Genomic DNA, 17,727 nt, shown 5'->3' on the forward strand with positions numbered 1-17,727 from the left:
TCAGCTGTGTCCACTCAGTCCTCCAGGAGGGGCCCCCCTTCTTTTGGGGAGTCTGTAATAAGACATGGCTTGGCTAGCTGTGGGAGTCTCTGTCAGCTGTGACAGACCAGGTTATCTCCCAGGGCCAGAAATCAGGCACCGGGCTTTTGGGTGTGTGTGTGTGAGTGTACACAGAAACCATCACACCCACACCCCACATACCACAGCAGGGTGGAGCGAGCCACTTGTTGTCCTTACCTTCACCTTCTCATCATGTTCAGAAGTACTGAGCTTTGACACTGCTGGGTCCCTAAGGACGCAGTCCAGAAATGCCCAACCAACTGAAAAGGTAACTTTCCGACAAGTTACCTTTATCTTCCTCTCAAATCTGGGGATCCTGGACTCCAACCAGGTCACAGCCATGAATAGCATTTATTTCCTCAGGGGAGCAGGGGTCTCGTCATGTCTAGTCATGTCTGATCTCTAAGCTTGTATTCACAAAACCACACTACCCACTCATATTACCCCCTTTGGCATTTTCTCAACTTGCACAACTTGGTCAGGGAATTTGGGGTTAATAATGGGCTACTGTATTGCTTGTTTCCAAAGATGAAATAAAAAGCCACAACACTAAATATGACATGAACATTTAATGTCTGATGCTTCAGAAGATACTGTAGGATATTGGAGGGCCTGAGGGTTGAGCCCTGGATAGTAAGTACTAATCCTTGGGGCACGGTGTGGATGTACAGTACTGCCTGGGGGGAGGCAGCGTGCAGCCTGGAATGAGGATCAGGAGCCCAGCTCTGGTCCCTGCTCTGTACTAAGCAGCAGGTCCCTTCCCTTCCCCAATAGGTTTGGATTAGAGCATCTCTAAGGCCCCTCACAGTTCTGATATTCTATGAATAACTAGCAGAGAATATATTGGGTTCATTTTCCATTGGCACTGAGGAAGTTAAACACTACTTGCAATGGTGTGAACAAGGCCTGAAACACTTCTTCGATACTTACAAAGCCTCTGGGCTCAGGCTCCCATCTCGGTGTGGGCCCAGCCCTGGGGTCAGTCACATGCAGACTGAGAGAGGGAGCATGAAGGACAGGAATAAAGGAACCAGGGACCACCATACAGTTTGTTGTTGAATTTATCAAGCCCATGGACAAGGACCCTCTCCAGTGGAGGTATGCTGTGTGGTCACTTATCTTGTCTTCTCACTAACAAGCTCTGCAGCTCTCAGTCAACCAAGAGGTTTTAGTTATAGGAATGTGTCCTACCGTTGGGATGGGGGACAGTGAGAAGGCAGCAGGTGAGGAGATAACAAACCAACTCCTCTTGGCCTCACGCCCCTGTCCAGAAGGCCAGATGGAGAGAGGGATCCAGCAAGGTATGAGCCAGTCTCCACCGACGGCAGGGATTCTGGGAGACTCACATTTCATGTGATGCTGCATTGACGTCAGGTCACACTGACACATCCATTGTCTCCTTTGATGTGTTTTTCTCAGGCTTAGCCACCCCTCTTCGCTCAGGTCTGGCTAGGCTGAACTCTACCCAATGTATGAAAATCTCTAACATGAGCAGAATTCTGAGCAATGACTCCCTGTGTAGTATAAATAGCTTCAGTGATATATACAACCTATAACACACACACACACACACACACACCCTCTTGTGGAAATCATTGTGGATGATTCGTGCAGGCAGTCATTGGCACAACCACCCTGAATCGGAGCACACACTTGGACTCTAAACCCTTCCTCCCCTTCACCTCAGAGAGAAGAGAGCGTTGGAGAGAAGCCTACGCCTGCCCAACCCGAGTTGTGAGGTGGGAAAGGCCCCTACACGGAGCCCGGAGTCTGTTCCTCCACAGGAGGCGGGGGCGGAGGCCGTGCAGGCAGCTGGGGCCAGTGCCCATCTACTTCAACAGCCCCAGCTTCTTCAGAGCCTCCCTTCTGTGCTCATCAGGGACACCTTTTGGGGAGATCTTGACACTGACACAGAGGGGTCGCGGCAGCTTGTCACGACTCTGTCCTTGGTAGGACAAACGCTTGGAGCTCTTCTCCTGCTCCAGGTCAGCCAATTTGCCCACCTGGATACCTGCAAAGTCCTTCCCCGTGCCCAAGGAGGCAGGGCGGGGCCGGGAATTACGCAAAACACTGGGTGAGATCTTGTCCAAGAAGGAGTCTTTTCCCAGAGAGGTGCTGGTTTTGGGGCTGGGATCTTTCTCCGCTGAGATATAGCTGCTCAGCCCCACCCCTGAACGCTCCAGAGTATTGGACTTGAAGTTCATTTGTCTCAGGCCAGGGATGTTTTTCTCCTGGAGAGTCAGCCTTGAGTTTGGCTTTGGCTGAGACGGGGGAATATTTATACCTGGGGCCTTAGGGATGGGAATTGGCATGGATTTGGCAGCTGGAACCTTCCCTCGAGTGGGTTCCTGGGTAGGAATCAAAACCGTGCTTGGAGAAGAAGACCCCTGAGCTGGAGCTGGAGCGAGAGCCAGAGCTTTCATTGGAGAAGGTCCCCGGGTTGGAGCAGGAGCTGAAGCCTTCCCTGCAGCAGGCCCAGCTGTTGAGACCTGAGCTGTAGGCTGAACTGGGGCTGGGAAGGGGCCCTGAGCATGAGTCCCCTTGAGTCTGATGGAGCTGGTGGGCTTACTTAAGTGGGGTCTTGGCTCATCTTGGTCCTGGGGTAGCCCCAGCTTCTCTAGTGCTTCTTTGCGTGCTTTCCTCTGCTCCTGCAGTGAAGAGGAGGCCAGGCTGGAATCTCCAGGGGCAGCCTCAGAGTGGCGGGACAGCCAGTGCTGGGGCTCACTGTGGAAACTGCTGCGGCTGCTCTTCAGAACAATATTAGGTGGCAGCTTCCGGGGCTTAGGCATTGTGAGGGGAGCCAGCTGAGCATCTGGACCCCCCTCTGATGGGATGGGAGCATCTGAAGCTCTTGAATTCTGAGACGACGTGGCAGGAGGAGGCCGAGGTTGTCCTGGTGCTCCCATTGAGCCTTTCTCATTGGCTCTTTGGGACATGGCCTCTGAAGAAATCTCTTTTTTCTTCTGGGGGCTGAGTGACATGTGGAGCTGGGGTGCGGGGCTCTGCTCCTCTGGCCTTTCGGGCAGGCAGTCTTCCCCGCACTGCTCAGGTTGGGCGTCCCGGAAAGCCTCTGGTGGGGGGATGAGTGCTATGTCCAAATCAAGTGCAGCCTCCCAGGGTCCAGCAGGAACCTGACCGGGCTCACTGCTCTGGCTGACCTGTTCTTTCTTAGGGTCTGAAATGAGCCCCTCAGGTTCCCCTGGGAGGTGGCTATTACTCTGGGTGGTGCTTTTCCTGAGGTTCTGGTTCCTGCCGATATGGATATTTCTGGGGAGGCTGTAGGAGCCGGATCTGAGGCCCAGGCCTTGGGCTTCAGGCAGCCGGGATGAGCTGGACTGAGTTGCTCTCCGTGGCACTAGGCCTTGCTGAAGAATCTTCCCCTCTGGATGTCCTGTGAGGGTCAAGGAGAATAGGCAAAGAAGAGAGGACAGAGGTAAGAACTCTGCCTCATGGGAAAGCAAATACTTCCTGAACTCTGATCTCTAATTTGCATGGACGGGTTTTGCTTTTGTTGTTTCTTTGCTCTTAAAGGGGCAGCACTCTTGTCTGGATATCTTTTAGACCAACAGATCAATACTAGCAGATTCCCTTCAACCAAGGATTAATTTTTCACAATGGCTGGGGAAAGGGCAGTTCTAGACAGCTCCATGTTCTTGACTCAGGCCCTTCCTAACCCTCTACAGATGCACCAGGGTTGGGGAGAGATTCAAGACAGTTTTTCTCACTATTTTGGGGCTCCCAGGTAACTGAGTTCAATGGAAGTACTGAATACCAACAACATGAACAGGTGACTTGCTTTTGACTTGACTGGCTTTCTGCCTTCTTCCACTTTTACTTTCTGTAAGTACCTGGATGATTCTGTGATGGCCACAGCTGTCCCCACACCAGAGAATGACATGGGCTCTTCCTACCGTGTTTCTTCGAAAATAAGACCTAGCCGGACAATAAGCTCTAATGTGTCTTTTGGAGCAAAAATTAATATAAGACCTGGTACTATATGATATGATATGATATATTATGATCCGGTCTTATATTATAGTAATATGTGACCAGGTCTTATATTAATTTTTGCTCCAAAAGACACATTAGAGCTGATTGTCTGGCTGGGTCTTATTTTCGGGAAAAACACGGTAGTGATCTAATCAGGTGCATCAGTCCCACTGGGCCAGGGACTCAGTCTTAGGTGGCGGTGAAGCCCCATGTCCCCATTTACTGCTCTAGCTCCAGGGAGGGTCTAACACATTGTCAATAAATATTTGCTAAATGAGTGAATAAATGATTACAGCCCCGATACCAGTGGAATTGTCCTCGGGAGTAAAGTGCCCCCCTCACCCTGGGCATATGGCCCTGCACTCACTTACGGCCACACTAATGTGCCATCCTGTTCCCCTTTTACTGAGCCTCAGCACCACTGGTTCTCCACACTCTCTCACAATGGCCTTGAGGTGCCACCCACTCAATTAAAGGAGTCCTTCCCTCTTCTTATCTCCTACAGCCTCAGTCTCTGTGTCTTCCTGATTAGCTCCCCAGACTGACTCAGTCTCTCCAGAGCCAACAACCCCCCTCTCCCTCACCTCTATGGTTGCATCTATTTAGAATTTTTTCATAAGAAGCTGGGAGCTGGTCAAACCCCTTTCTCTCCCAGGCCTCTGGTGCTTCATAGGAAGACATAGGAAGCTGACTTGTCAGTAGTCTCTCCTTCCCTCCAGGGGCAAGGTTTATTCTAGCTATGAGAGTGGAGAGGAGTACACTCATCCCTTCTTCTGCCTGTGATCCTTAGAGCAAAGGGCAAACGAGGTGGAAAGTGGCCAGAAGCATGTACAGATTTTCTGGGTTTCACTAGAGATGCTACCCCAGACAGTCCCTCTTACCCTGGGGAGCAGGCTGGGTTATGGGCAGTGCACAGGGACTTTGGGGAGTTGTGGCTTGCTCAGACTCGTCAGTGGACAGTCCGCTGTCAGCCTCAGTGTCCAGTGAGCCAATGGTCTCCTCCAGGAAGAGCAGACACTCCTTCTCTTCAGCAGACAGGAAGTCGTAGCTGCTGTCACTCTGGAGCGAGGAGAGGAGGAAGGGAGCTGTGAGAGGGAGCTCCCAGAAACTGGTGGGGCCTGAGAACCACCCTGTGTTAGGGAAGGAATGCTGAAGAGCTGGAAACCTTTCCACGATGCTACTCTGCAAACCTGCTGGAGTTGCTTCCTGAAATTGCAGACACTTGGGAGGGCAGAGGCTGCCAGGCTGCTGCTGTACCACTAGCATCCAGCTCTGGTAGCTGGACAGGAAAGTGGCAAGTGGCCTTTCTTTTGCTTAGTCCTGGATGGAATATTTAGGCGATCAGAAGCTGTCCCAGGTTCTAATTCCAATTTCTCTGTGTGACCTATGTCAAGTATTTCACTTTGTCTCTCATTTAGCTTTAAATTACATGGGCAACATAAAGATTTAACTTTCAACTTGAATGGCACTGCTTTTAAATTTCCAAAGTACTTCTGCATACTTGATCTGTCATGTCAAGGACAATATGAGGACAAACAGGAAACACAGCCAACTACTGGCTGCCAGGCCAATGGGAACATTGGCATGATTAGCCACAGATAAATTTACTAAATAATTTATATTTGACTCTGAAATGCATTCCATACAGAATTTTTTTTTGCTTGTGTATTTACTTTCGTTGTGGCATTTGTCTCTGGCTAACATTCAAACAATTGTGCACCGCTTGAGCAAATATTAACTTAAGGGGGGAGGATGAAGAGACTGGATAGGTATGGGGGGAAGAGAAAGCAATTTAGTATTAAATATTAAGTACATATTAAATAAATAATTTTCATTATGACAAAGCCCTTAGGAATATCTGGAAGAAAATGCTATGGTCATTTAAGATGGTTACTGCCCATGTTCTACAAAGCCAGAAAGATCCACGGAACAGTCGTTCTCCAAACAAGAAGGTTGCAGGGAAAACCGAATAAAACAAATGGGAATATAAGAAATTTGTCCCGAGTCCCTTCACAGAATATCCACCCCTCTTCCTAATATTTGAGATACTTCAGAGTTGTATATTCTTCAGATTCACTCAGACGGCCAGGAAAGATTTTGAGATAGTCCTAAAAATATCCTGGTGGGGAGGGGAGATTGTTGTTGGAATAACCCTTCCAGTTCCCCAGACTCCTTAAAGGGCCATCTGTCAGTTGACTGAGTGAGGCCTACATTTAAAGGGAAGCCTCAAATATAGGCCTTGACGCTAACTCCAGGGGTTCTCTGAACAAAGATCTTCTTTACTGCCTTCTTCTACCTAAAATAGGCTTGCCAAAGATAAGCCAGCTCTGAATTTCTCCTTTGTGGATGAGTCTCTTTGAAAACCTTTAATTCCAGTCACACTCTGCGTCCAGCAATATGTAACTATTCATCTTGGTCTCAGCCTAACAGAAACAGAATGAAGTCTCTGTGGCCCCATCATCTCAGGTCAAAGAGAAATTATATACAGATGCCTAAACTTTGGATTGTGTGTGTGTGTGTGTGTGTGTGTGCTTTTTCTACTCCTTTTTTACATATCAAAACTCATTGACTATAGTAAACATCCTTGACATTCAGTACCTGGATAGAGACCCTTACATTCCATAAAATTTCAAATACCTCATAATATATAAAGCCATAAAGTATAAACTCTCAAGTGTTATTATGTATGTGACGAGTACCAACAAGAAAGGAAGGCTTACATTTGTACATAGGGCAGGTTTACTCTTTCACACCAACCTTACAACAATTAAGATTTAAGTCCATGCCCAGAAAAACGAGATTATTACATGCCACTCACAAATAGTTAAACACAGTGACTGTGGAAGGTTTTCAATCTCTGCTTATAGATGGGCTATTTCTTTTCTACATGGAGACATGTGCTAAGTGCTTTCTATACATCTCATTCACTCCACTGCCCCCTAAGAACCTTCTGAATTCAGTGTTAATATTATCCCTATCTTAAAACTGAGGAGACTGAAGTTAAGAGAAATTCAGTAATTTGCCCAAGGTCATACAGCTTATAAGTAGGGAACCCAGATCTGTTTGGCTCCAGAACCCAAGCTGTTAACTACTCTATTGTCTTTGATCTTTGTAAAGACTGAAGTACTGCTGCTCATTGCAGAGAACTTCAGGAATCCATGTGCTACAAGGAGCTATCTACGTTTTCCTTTTCACCACGATCTCAGATTACCAGCCTACTCTGTCACCTCAACTCAGTCCCCCAATCTAATGAAAATTAGAAGAGTCTTATTTGTCCTATTGCTTTCTGGGGTTGTGCCACCTTATTCTCTGTAAAACCATGGGTGACTCAGAGGCAGAAAACACCTGGTATGATTCACTCTCTGACGAGGAAGATGCAAGAAAAAGAGCAGTGCGTGAGGCTGGTGGTGGGCAGGGTGGGCAGAGCAGGGAGGTGTGCAGAAAGCAGGCCAGGTGGCAGGACAGAGTACGTACAGATCCAGAGTGGGTGGAGGTGGTGCTCATCATGCTGTCACAGCTGCTGACGCGGGTCACGGGTTCCGAGCCAGGCCCCGCTGGCCACAGCTCCCTCTCGGGCATTGCCAGAAGCAAGGTGCGGGGACGGTGAAAGGTGCTCCCAGAGGGGAAGCGAAGGGAAGCGAAGAATTTCCCAAGCTGGGCCTGAAAAGAGAAGAATCAAAGCCATGTGTGAGCCGAGCCCGGACTCTGGCAAGGCTCTGCCCAGGCCCTGGAGCAGCATGGCGGCACCAAGCAAGCAGAGAGCTAGAAGGGGCCATGGACAGCCATTACCCAACCCAAACCGCCCAGCCTGCATGGAAGGACACATAAGCTGGCTCACATACACACAACACAGAAGGACGGACGTAGGTAGTGGTGAAACAGTCTACGCAGAAAGGAAATTCCATCACTTCCTTTAGTCACCTTTTGCTCTGAACTAGGGAGCTTAACCTACATTTTCATTACTATAAACAATAAATATTACAGGGGTGAATAGCTTGGATTCTGGAGGTAGTTGGATCTAGGTGCGAATCACAGGTTAGCCATTTACAGTAATATGACTTGAGGCAAATTACTCTTTGAGTTTTGTTTTTCCTCATTAAATAGGGTAAATGTAAGGACTAAATGAGAACAGTTAGCACAGTTTAGCTGGTAATAAATATTCAAACATTTAATGGATAACTATTATTGTTAATAAGAAAAAGACAAAATCCATCCAGGATAAAAATAAATTGAAGCAAGGGAAACAAGAGTTTAGAAAAGAAGGGTTCAGGTTAAATGGGAGACTAAAGGCTCAAGAAAAGGAACAGGGCCCCTAATAGTCCCGACTTGAAGGTTGCCTGAAGATATAGCAAGACGCTCCACCGAAAACACGTATGCAGCATGGCCCAGTAACTGTCAGCTGCTGTCATAATCAACATGACCACCATCATCACAACAGCCACCAGCACCGCCACCGTTATCTCCCTAGCCTGGGAGGCACAGTGGGTGACACAAACCCAGTTTCCATCTTGTACATCACCCCCTCTGTCGTTGCACTTATTCCCAATGAAGTTCCCTAACCTGTGTCAAACAAAAGAAATGTCCTATTTAGCTTCCTCCCAACTCCAGTCCTAGGGAAAGAAGTTTCCAGTTTGTTGTGCCAATAGTAATAGCAAAGGAAGGCAGTGTCATCTCCTGTATGAAAAGCCCAAGGATTTTCATATGCCTGTTTGTGTAAAACACTCCAGCAGAGTTGGAAAGCCCAGGGTGACTCTCCTATGTGAAAATGAAATTCTAAAAGAATTAAGATTAAAAGATAGGCCAAATAGAGAGTTGGGGGAGAGGTAGAATATAGAATATACACTACAGTCTGATTCTAAATCTGTATTTTCCCCATGACACCATACTATATTTTCTACCCTTTTATTACCCTCCCAATACTAGATAAAATGTCCTACAAAATGTGTTCTACTTGAGACCTTGGTACTTGGGGTTTGAATTCCAGGGCAAGTTGTCCCTTTGCCAATAATTGCTTCTTGTGCCAAACTCAGGTTTGGGCTGTGCTAGGTGAGTAAGCCTGCTAACTCTCTGGCGTTAGCAAGAAAAGGCCACACAGAGCTCCCCTGCTACTTGGGAGGAGGCCCTTAGGCAGGACAATGGGGAATGAAGAAGGAAGATCCCTAACAACACGTATAGTTTGTGAGGGTCCAGCCCCTCTCAGGAGATAGACAGGGAACCAGAAGAGACAGAGATGCCAAAGAAGTACAGTGAGAAATCATCGTTGGGTAAGATAGCTTTTAGGGTTCCTACATGAGGCTATTTCCCCAATATCCAGAACCGCAAAGAAACAGAAACATGAGGTCAAGTGGATTAAGTTCAGTCATCTCAGCTATCCACACCATTGATGACTGTCTAGGTTCAGACAATACTAACTCATTCCTAACGTTCTGTGGGCTTGAGGCCATTACAGCAAAGGGGATCTAGCTTTCATAAGCCTAGGCACACAGAAAGCACTCAAAAAATACTGGATGAATAAACTTATCATCCGTTCTAGTGGCTACTGAGTTGAGCTATTGGAAAGCCTCTTTTTTTTTTTTTTTAATTCTACCCTATTACTGTAGGCCCTATCTTAAACAGTTTATTTCCCAGAGAATATATGGCCCAATGGAATTTGGACAATGTTTTCAGCTAAACTAACATTTATAAGCACCTAATAGGCATGGGGAGTACAAAGACAAAGGCATTGTTTTTAAGAAGTCATGTACATCCAAGGGTTTAGATTTTGGCTCCAGTTTTCTTATCCTAAAATCAGGACAGTAAATATTAAAAGTGACTAACTGTAATTAATATAATATTCTCTGTGAATGAGTGAGAGGACATTGCCTCTTTCTTTCTGAGAAAATTACTACCCATGTTCTTCTAGGTACACCTCAGACTTTATAGTGGTTTGCTAACCCATCCTTCCTCGCAGGGTGTCTACCACATTCACCTTTCAGAACCAAGGGAGGCCTGAAGCAGCTGGAAGAGATAGAAACAATGTGAATAGCAATGTTTCAAAAAACGTTGCATGGTATGGCTTACAAAGTGCTTTCAGATATACTAATTAGATCTCCAAAATAACCTGATTACTTAGGCAGGATGTGACATTTTCTTTATTGAACAGATGAGAAAGCTGGAGCTCTTTCCACTTCCCCTCCCTAAGGGAAGTAGGAATGACCTATAACTACAGACAGGGCAACCTGTGGAGCCTGGCCCGCTAGGGGACATCAGACTGTCCAGGTGCAAGAGGGCTATGTACCTAAGGAAGGGTCCTTGGCTGCCCCTAACTAAACCTTAAAAGCCCTACAGTCACTCTTCTTCTAACTCACACTTTAAACCCTGTATATTATCTGGCTCAGCTTTATGCTTCCAGCCCAGGTTTTGCCCCAACAACAGATATTTCCAGATGAAGAAATGACACCAAATGCCATATCAGATCATGTCATCAGGCACTAATAATCACTGCAGAGATGAACCTGTATCTGAAACCAAAGCTGAATGAGGCCTAAAGTGCTTCTTCTACACACCCCATTTTCTGACCCAAAGAGTTTGAATTGTAAAGAAGTCTTCCCTTCTTCCCCCACTTCCACCCTCCCTCACCAGTTTGGCCTGATTTGGATGCTGCATTTCCTTCCATCAACTTTACAACCTTGAAACTTGGGGACTATTTCAGGGCAACCATCGAAACCTGAGGTGTTTCAACCTGATAAGAAGCCTGAGAAAAAAGCAAAACACTCAGGTGAGAGTTTAGTACTTTTAATCCTTGACCTCTTGGGGGACTTGAGGGGAGGAGGGAATGGGTTAAGAAATGTGCACAGACTATATTCAGAGCCACCCATGCAAAGGCACATTAAATATTAACTATTCCATTAAAACCAGCCAGGCCTTGGAGGAGAGTAAATAAAGAGCATGTGGAGTTCCGGCATCTGAAGAGGGGAGGGTGAGGAGAATGCTTCAGCTCTACGCCAGTTGGCTTTCGCTATACCTTTTAAATAGACGCCTCCCATGAGCCTCCATCTTCATCCCCACCTCCCCTCCTGCCCCAGTAGTCAAGGAGGTTTCCTATTTCTCTTAGACAGGTGTCTCTGCTTTTTGCTGACTACTCAGAAATGTAGTCAGCCCTCCTGTGTATTCTCCACTCCTCCTCAGGCTGGAGAATATCCTAAGAAAAACACCAGAAAGACTAAAATTTGCACGGTGTTTGTATCCCTCTCTATAAGCACATGGGCAAGTTTCTGTGTGTGTTAAGGCCATGTTATAATCTCCCTCTTCACCAGCGGGTTTAAGGGAAGGGGTGGGTAGATCTGTCCTCTGCACAAAAGAGCTTTGCTCGACACTGCAGATTATCTTTATTGCTGACAAGTTCACCATCTGTGTCAGCCCTTAGTTAGAGTCTGGTGGGCCGGTTCTGTGGTGTGGGATAAGCTAAAGCCTAAAAGCTCCCGTTGTCAGGACGGGAAACCCAATATATTCACCCAAGTCTGTGTGTACCAGGCCCTGGGAGCCTGGCACTGGGTCTTCCACTTCCCTCTTTCCTGCAGCAGGAGGAAAAGAGGCGAAGTTAGGGACCAGAGTGTTAACACCCCCAAGGTGGGTAACAGACAGATGACTCATTATTCTAACTTGACTTTACATCCAGCTTCCTTGTGCAGGTAAACCTGCCACACATACTGCCAACTGGGGCACCTGAAGGAAAATAAAACAAAACCACTACACCGGTCTGCTTCTCTTCTCTGTAGACGCTTCTCTTCTCTTCACTGCTTTGGACTGAGCCTCACTTGGAACTCCTACCAGAGTCAACGTGCTACTGCGAAATACTAATGAGTGAGGCCCCGGCACAACCAAATAGCTTTGTTTTCCAGTTTCTATATTATTAACAGGTAACGTCAGAAAATTAATTGAGTTGAGTCTAAATAAACTGGACTGTGCAATTAGATTATCCACGAGTTTTCCAGAGATGAGTTGGTAGCCTGAGCTGGAGTTTTCTCAATGTAACCAAACCTCACATCCCCTTATAGGGCTCACATCTTACACACCTGTCCACAGACAGCTCCATTATCACACTGCAATTATTGAACATACACACTGCACCCTTTATTTAAATAAAGATAGACAATGAGTTGACAAAGCCATGGAAGAATTTCCAGTTAGAAATACAATGAAAAACCACTCTTATCCCCTGGGCGATCCCCCATTTCGACTTCTACTTTAACTACTCTCTTTCAAAGTCACAACTCAGTTTTAATTGCTCAGAGGTGGAAATTTCCAAAACAAACCTATTTTCTTTTCTTGTCTGCACAATTTACTTATCCAACCCAAATAGGCAGATAGAAAAATAATGCGTTCCAGCTCTGGTCTTCACAAAACAACTTCAGTCCAACCTACTCTGATCCCTGACTGGACTCTGAGATTTGAGAAACAAAGAGGAAAGCCCCCTAGATGGAGTGTACAGGGCTTCCCACAACCCTGTAGCTCTGACTTCCTACAAAGTCTCCATTCCCCTCACATACCCTTTGATACAGAAAACAATAGTTGGTTAGCAATTAACTCACCTTTACTGGGTGGGGGCTGAAGAGAAGAAAGGAATACCCTTATATTTCAAAGGGCAGAGACGAGACAGAGACTGCTTCCCCTGCCTCCTGTTGCTTTCTTCTTTTGACCTCTTCCTGACTTACCTGGACAGGTAAATGCTTCATCTGTGCTGCCTCACCCCACCCTGCCACTGATTTCAGCCAATCACAGCCTTCCATCCTTACTTGTCATTCCAGCTGTTTTTCCAGGGAGGGCGTGGTAGGGGAATGGGCTGGGCAGTGCTGCTGTCACTTAGCCAATCATCTCTTGCCATCCCTTCCCCCATTTAGAGCTAATAAAGAGACCTTAAAAAAAAGGAGGGCTGGAAGGAAGAGGGACTGGTTTGGGCTGAGATTGGAAGAGGAGAGTTGGCAGAGAGGGAGTAGGCAAAAGGTATTTTTAAATCCTCATATAAAAAAACACAGTTCACTGGGTAGTATGCTTTTCTATGTGTCTATTTGAAACTTGTTTTTCTCTCTAGAGCTGCCTTCTTCCACTTGGAGCTAAGTATTCCCCTGAATTCTCCAAGTTAAAATTCTCTGTGGGGGGCGGCTGGTTGGCTCAGTGGTTAGAGTGTGTTGCTCCTAACACCAAGGTCGCCAGTTCGATTCCCACAAGGGCCACTGAGCTGCACTCTCCACAATTAGATTGAAAAATGACTTGATATGGAGCTGATGGTTCCTGGAAAAACACACTGTTCTCCAAACTTCCCCAACAAAAATAATTAAAAAAAAATTGTTTAAAAAAATTTCTCTGTGGCCAGTTTTGCTAATGGCTTTTCTAGTCTTTCAGAATCAGTTTCATCCTCAAGCCTTTTCCTAGCAGTTTGCAAAGCTAGCAACTCCACCCAGGACTGCTAAAGAAGATGTCTAAAACTAGGGATGCTGGAACTAATACACCCTTACCCCACTGTTTGCCAATGCTGCCTTCTTTTTGGCCTCATTTATTTCTGTCGTAGATGTAACCATTTTCTCCCCTGAGAGGTTCTGGTGAAAAAGTGGCTGGACAGCCTCAAAGCAGGGAACATGCTCACTGTCATTTGAGTCTCTGATCTCTTTTAGCTATTCATGGAAGGTAGCGATAAATATTAATAAATAAAAACAAAATAAGCTGCCAACCGGTTTAGCAACTCCTGTCTCCTCCTATGGCAGATTTTTGGCACCTGTAGTTAAAACAACATGAAGAGAGTAGGGAAGAATCCAATGCTTTCAGGAAGAAACCTCCCTCCAGGTACAGAGGCTAGGCCCTTTAATCAGATATGATTTTGGCCTGGAAGCTGCTATTTTCTGGATCTAGGCTATGCAAAGGGGCAGGATACCCAAAGGGCAGGAAGAAAAATTAAAATAAATGTGCATAATAATTGCCAACATTTATTCGTTTATCATTTCATTTAATTTTTATTTCAACTTCAAAAGGTAGGCACTATTAACACCAAATTTACAGGAAGGTTAAATAACTTTCCCAACATCACATAGCTAGAAAATGGCAGAACAGAGATTTCAATTTAGGCACTATGACATCCAGCTTGCCATGCATCGATATCATGCCAGGCAGCTTCTATTTAGGAGAAAATCCTATGTAGGAAATATGAACTACAGAGATAATTTTCAGGTGTAAGTCTAACAATGACATTCATCCTTTCTTGTCTCATTTCTGCCTTGGAGCTATTCATATCTTTTATAACAAGATGACACATGGCTTTCATCTTTTCTCTTTCTGTGACTGCTGTTGGGTCACAGAAATAAGATGTGCAATGATCCTGGGGTCAAGGTAGACAAGAGGTGGGGCAGGACTAGCGAGGAGGAAGGAAGGTTGAGGAAGCCTGGGAAAACCCAGTGCCCTTATCAGCAGCATATAGATAGTGGAGCTGACTGAGCATATAAGGGTGATGATCTCCATTCCTGATGTGTCATTCAGACATGTATGATGTCATAATACTAACAAAACAGGAAGGGCATCTCCAAATCAGAAGTTTGATGCAACTAGAGGTACACCCATGAAGGAGTCACTGAAGTTGATCCAGCTTCACGGATGTGTGATTTGAACATTTGCTAAAAAAATGAATTGACTTATGAGCAAGCATTAACCACAAAGATGATAATAAGTATAGTCTTGTTCGTGAACAGATACAATTGTTTAGTTTATAATAAAATTGGGACAATTAGGAAGGACCTCTATCTTTTACCAGACAAAAGTAGGGACATAGACAAAATGACCCTTCTATTCCTCTCTTTCCGTTTATACATCTCTTTTTGAAAACTATGAAATATACCAGATACCCTGACCTAACAAACACCACTGTACCTAATACCTAATTAAAAAAAAAAGAAATAGAATATTAACATTATAGTTAAAGTTACTTACGAACGTCACCACTTCCTCCCCTCCTGCTTCCTCAACACACAGATACACCCCAGCTGAATTGTCACTATCATGAATTTGGTGTTTTTCATTCTCCATGTTTTACCTTGGGATCTTTCTTGTTTTTCTTTGATTTTACTTGGAAAAATACCAAGTCTCCAAAGTTCCAAGGGAATTGGAAAGGAGGCCTAGACTAGGGGAAGGAGATGAATTCCAAAGTCAGAAATACCTGAAAGACAAAGGTTTCCTGGAGGATAGGTCATCGTTTGAGGAGGTGTGTCATTGCTCTTTGTATATGAATTCCTGTTTGATGACCTGACTGTGAAATCTAATTACAGTTCAGCTCACCTGACTCATCTGTGACCTCACTTCTCTCCATCCTTGCATGCTGTCGTGGTACAACCATCTCCTTGATTGTCAGACAATACTTCACTATTTCTTTTCTCAGTACAACTTCCCACTGAAGCAGCTCACTACCCCTACCCAAGAGCACTTCTCCTACACACACACACACACATATACACACACACATGTAGACACGCACACATACATGCACAAAACTTCAAAACCAAAATATACCACAGGTAGTCATTGGCCAATCTTTCCTCTTTGGACCCCTTATAATGTTGAATTCTCTGCAAAACAGTTCTGGACCTCCATTCTAACCATTCATGATACTTATTCATTCACATTATAATTCACATCCTGTCAGTGTATTTCTTATCTTTTTACTCCCTAAAAGAAAAATGAAGTTACTTTGAACATGTATTATTAACATCCCTAAGAAACCCCAGGTGACCACTATGTTCATGATATTGGGCACGATGCCATACGCTGGGTATATTTCTGAGTATATTTCTAAGATATCAGGGAGAGGGAAGGTTTTATTTCTCAAGTAGCAAGAGTTTGTTTTAAAGAGAAAACAGCTAGGGAAAGATGCAGATGAAAGTGATTATAATTTGGCTATAAGTTATACAACTGACAAACCAGGTTAAGACATGAACTAAATCACCAAGTTCTCACCAAAGTGATATTGGTGTTAAGCCTAAAATAATCAAATGGGAACTAAAGGTAAAGGGTGTAATTAAGTGGATTTGGCTAAAGGAGTTCTGAAATTGCTTAATCACTAAGTATTTCCTAGAAGCAGCTTTTTCTTTCTTTCTTCCTTTTTTGAGAGCAGTGTTACTTTGGAAATTTGGAAAATTCAAGAGTTCTTTTCCTCCCAGTGCTAATGAAAGTTTGAGGGTTGAGGTCATCCACTAGCATCAGAGAGTTTTGTAAGAAACACCAAATCTTAACACGTTCAAAATTGAACTCATCTTGCCCTATGCCTTAAACCTGTCCTCTCTCCTCTATCCCCATGTCAGCTAATTGCATCACCACACCTATTTTCACCCAGACTCAGTACTTCACAGCAGTCCTCCCATATCTCCTGTGAGATAGCTTTCATATCATTTTCTGGCTCTTCATCCTCTCTACTCTGGTTCAGGACTTCACTATTTGTAGGATCATGGGCCATTAATGACTGAAGAGACTATAAGAAGTCCTTGTTTCACATCTTCCATTTTATAAACGTACATCTGAGTTATCATTCTTCACAAAATACTTTTGATGTATTTTAAAGATGAAATTCTAAGTCACTATATGACATGAAACGACCTTCATGAGCTGGTCCTACATGTGTCTCATCACATATTCATCCATATTCTTTACTACAGTCATATTCATTTTTTGACACTGCCATGCTTCCATGCTTCTGGCCCTTTGCACATGCTGTACTCTTTGCTTGGACTCATTCTCACCCTGTCCTCCCAGCTTAGTTTTATTCTTCCTTCAAGGTTCACACAAGCACCAACTTCTTTGGAATAAGATGTTAGGTGCTGCTCATTATAATCTCTTAACACAATGTATATATGAGGTATGATCAGACAATAAAGTGAATGTTTAAAGGAACAAATTTATTACAGTAAAAGACACATTGCCATTAACCTCCTTCAAAATCCTCCCCCTTGCTTCAAACACATTTATCCCATTGTTCTTGCCACCTTCTGAAGCAGTAATGGAAGTCCTCTTTCGTGAGTGTTTTTAGTTGCGCTGTCATGGCTGCCTCGATGTCCTGAATCAATTCAAAAACGTTTACCTTTCATGGTCATTTTGACTTTGGGGAAGAGCCAGAAGTCACACGGTACCAGATTCAGTGAATAAGGTGGATGAGGACACACCGTAATGTTTTTATTTGACAGAAATTGCCATACCAGAAGTGATGTGTGACTGGGAGCGTTGTCATGATGGAAGATGAAACCATTTGCCCATTTCATATTAACGTGTTGTTCATAATCCATGATTTACACCACACTTTAAAAAACATCTTCTCTCAACCGTAGCTCACACCTGGCTGACTGCTCTGAACAAGTTGAAATTTGTCACTCACTGTTACTAACGTTTGACATGCCGCTCCCATATTGCCTTTCTGTTGGATGGCACTCAGCATCAGCATTCACCATTGTTTAAATGCCCCTTGAAGCTGTTAGAATGAGTTTTGTGCGAGCAAGAGCGACTCCATATTGAATGAGCAAGAGTAACTTTATTTTTGGATATGCCCAAAGAACTTAGCAGACAATGCCCAGGGAGCCACTGCCTGGTTGCCCTGGTAATTCGGTGTAACCAGCTACACCCCAAAGGTTTGCTACTGAAGATGTGATGACATCAGGATTGATGGCTGGCTGC

General features: G+C 44.9%; 1 protein-coding gene across 2 annotated transcripts in view; it reads right to left on the reverse strand.

Moving 5' to 3' along the window:
* Positions 1 to 611: 611 nt before the first annotated feature.
* Positions 612 to 17,727, reverse strand: part of LOC308487306 (specifically androgen-regulated gene protein) — a 33,233-nt gene continuing 16,117 nt past the window's right edge. Inside the window, exons 1-4 of one of the 2 annotated variants that reach the window (XM_081025346.1) lie at positions 12,621 to 12,759; positions 7,525 to 7,710; positions 4,932 to 5,109; positions 612 to 3,451 (exon numbers count right to left, since the gene is read on the reverse strand). In XM_081025346.1, the coding sequence (XP_080881472.1) occupies positions 1,890 to 3,451; positions 4,932 to 5,109; positions 7,525 to 7,629 (1,845 nt within the window). In that variant the 5' untranslated portion in view covers positions 7,630 to 7,710; positions 12,621 to 12,759 and the 3' untranslated portion in view covers positions 612 to 1,889. Of the gene's footprint in view, positions 3,452 to 4,931; positions 5,110 to 7,524; positions 7,711 to 12,620; positions 12,760 to 17,727 lie in introns of those variants that run through there. The other variant, XM_081025345.1, reaches the window with a different exon arrangement.

This window comes from Rhinolophus hipposideros (assembly GCF_964194185.1).
Source record: "Rhinolophus hipposideros genome assembly, chromosome: 19".
In the NCBI taxonomy this organism is placed as follows: domain Eukaryota; kingdom Metazoa; phylum Chordata; class Mammalia; order Chiroptera; family Rhinolophidae; genus Rhinolophus; species Rhinolophus hipposideros.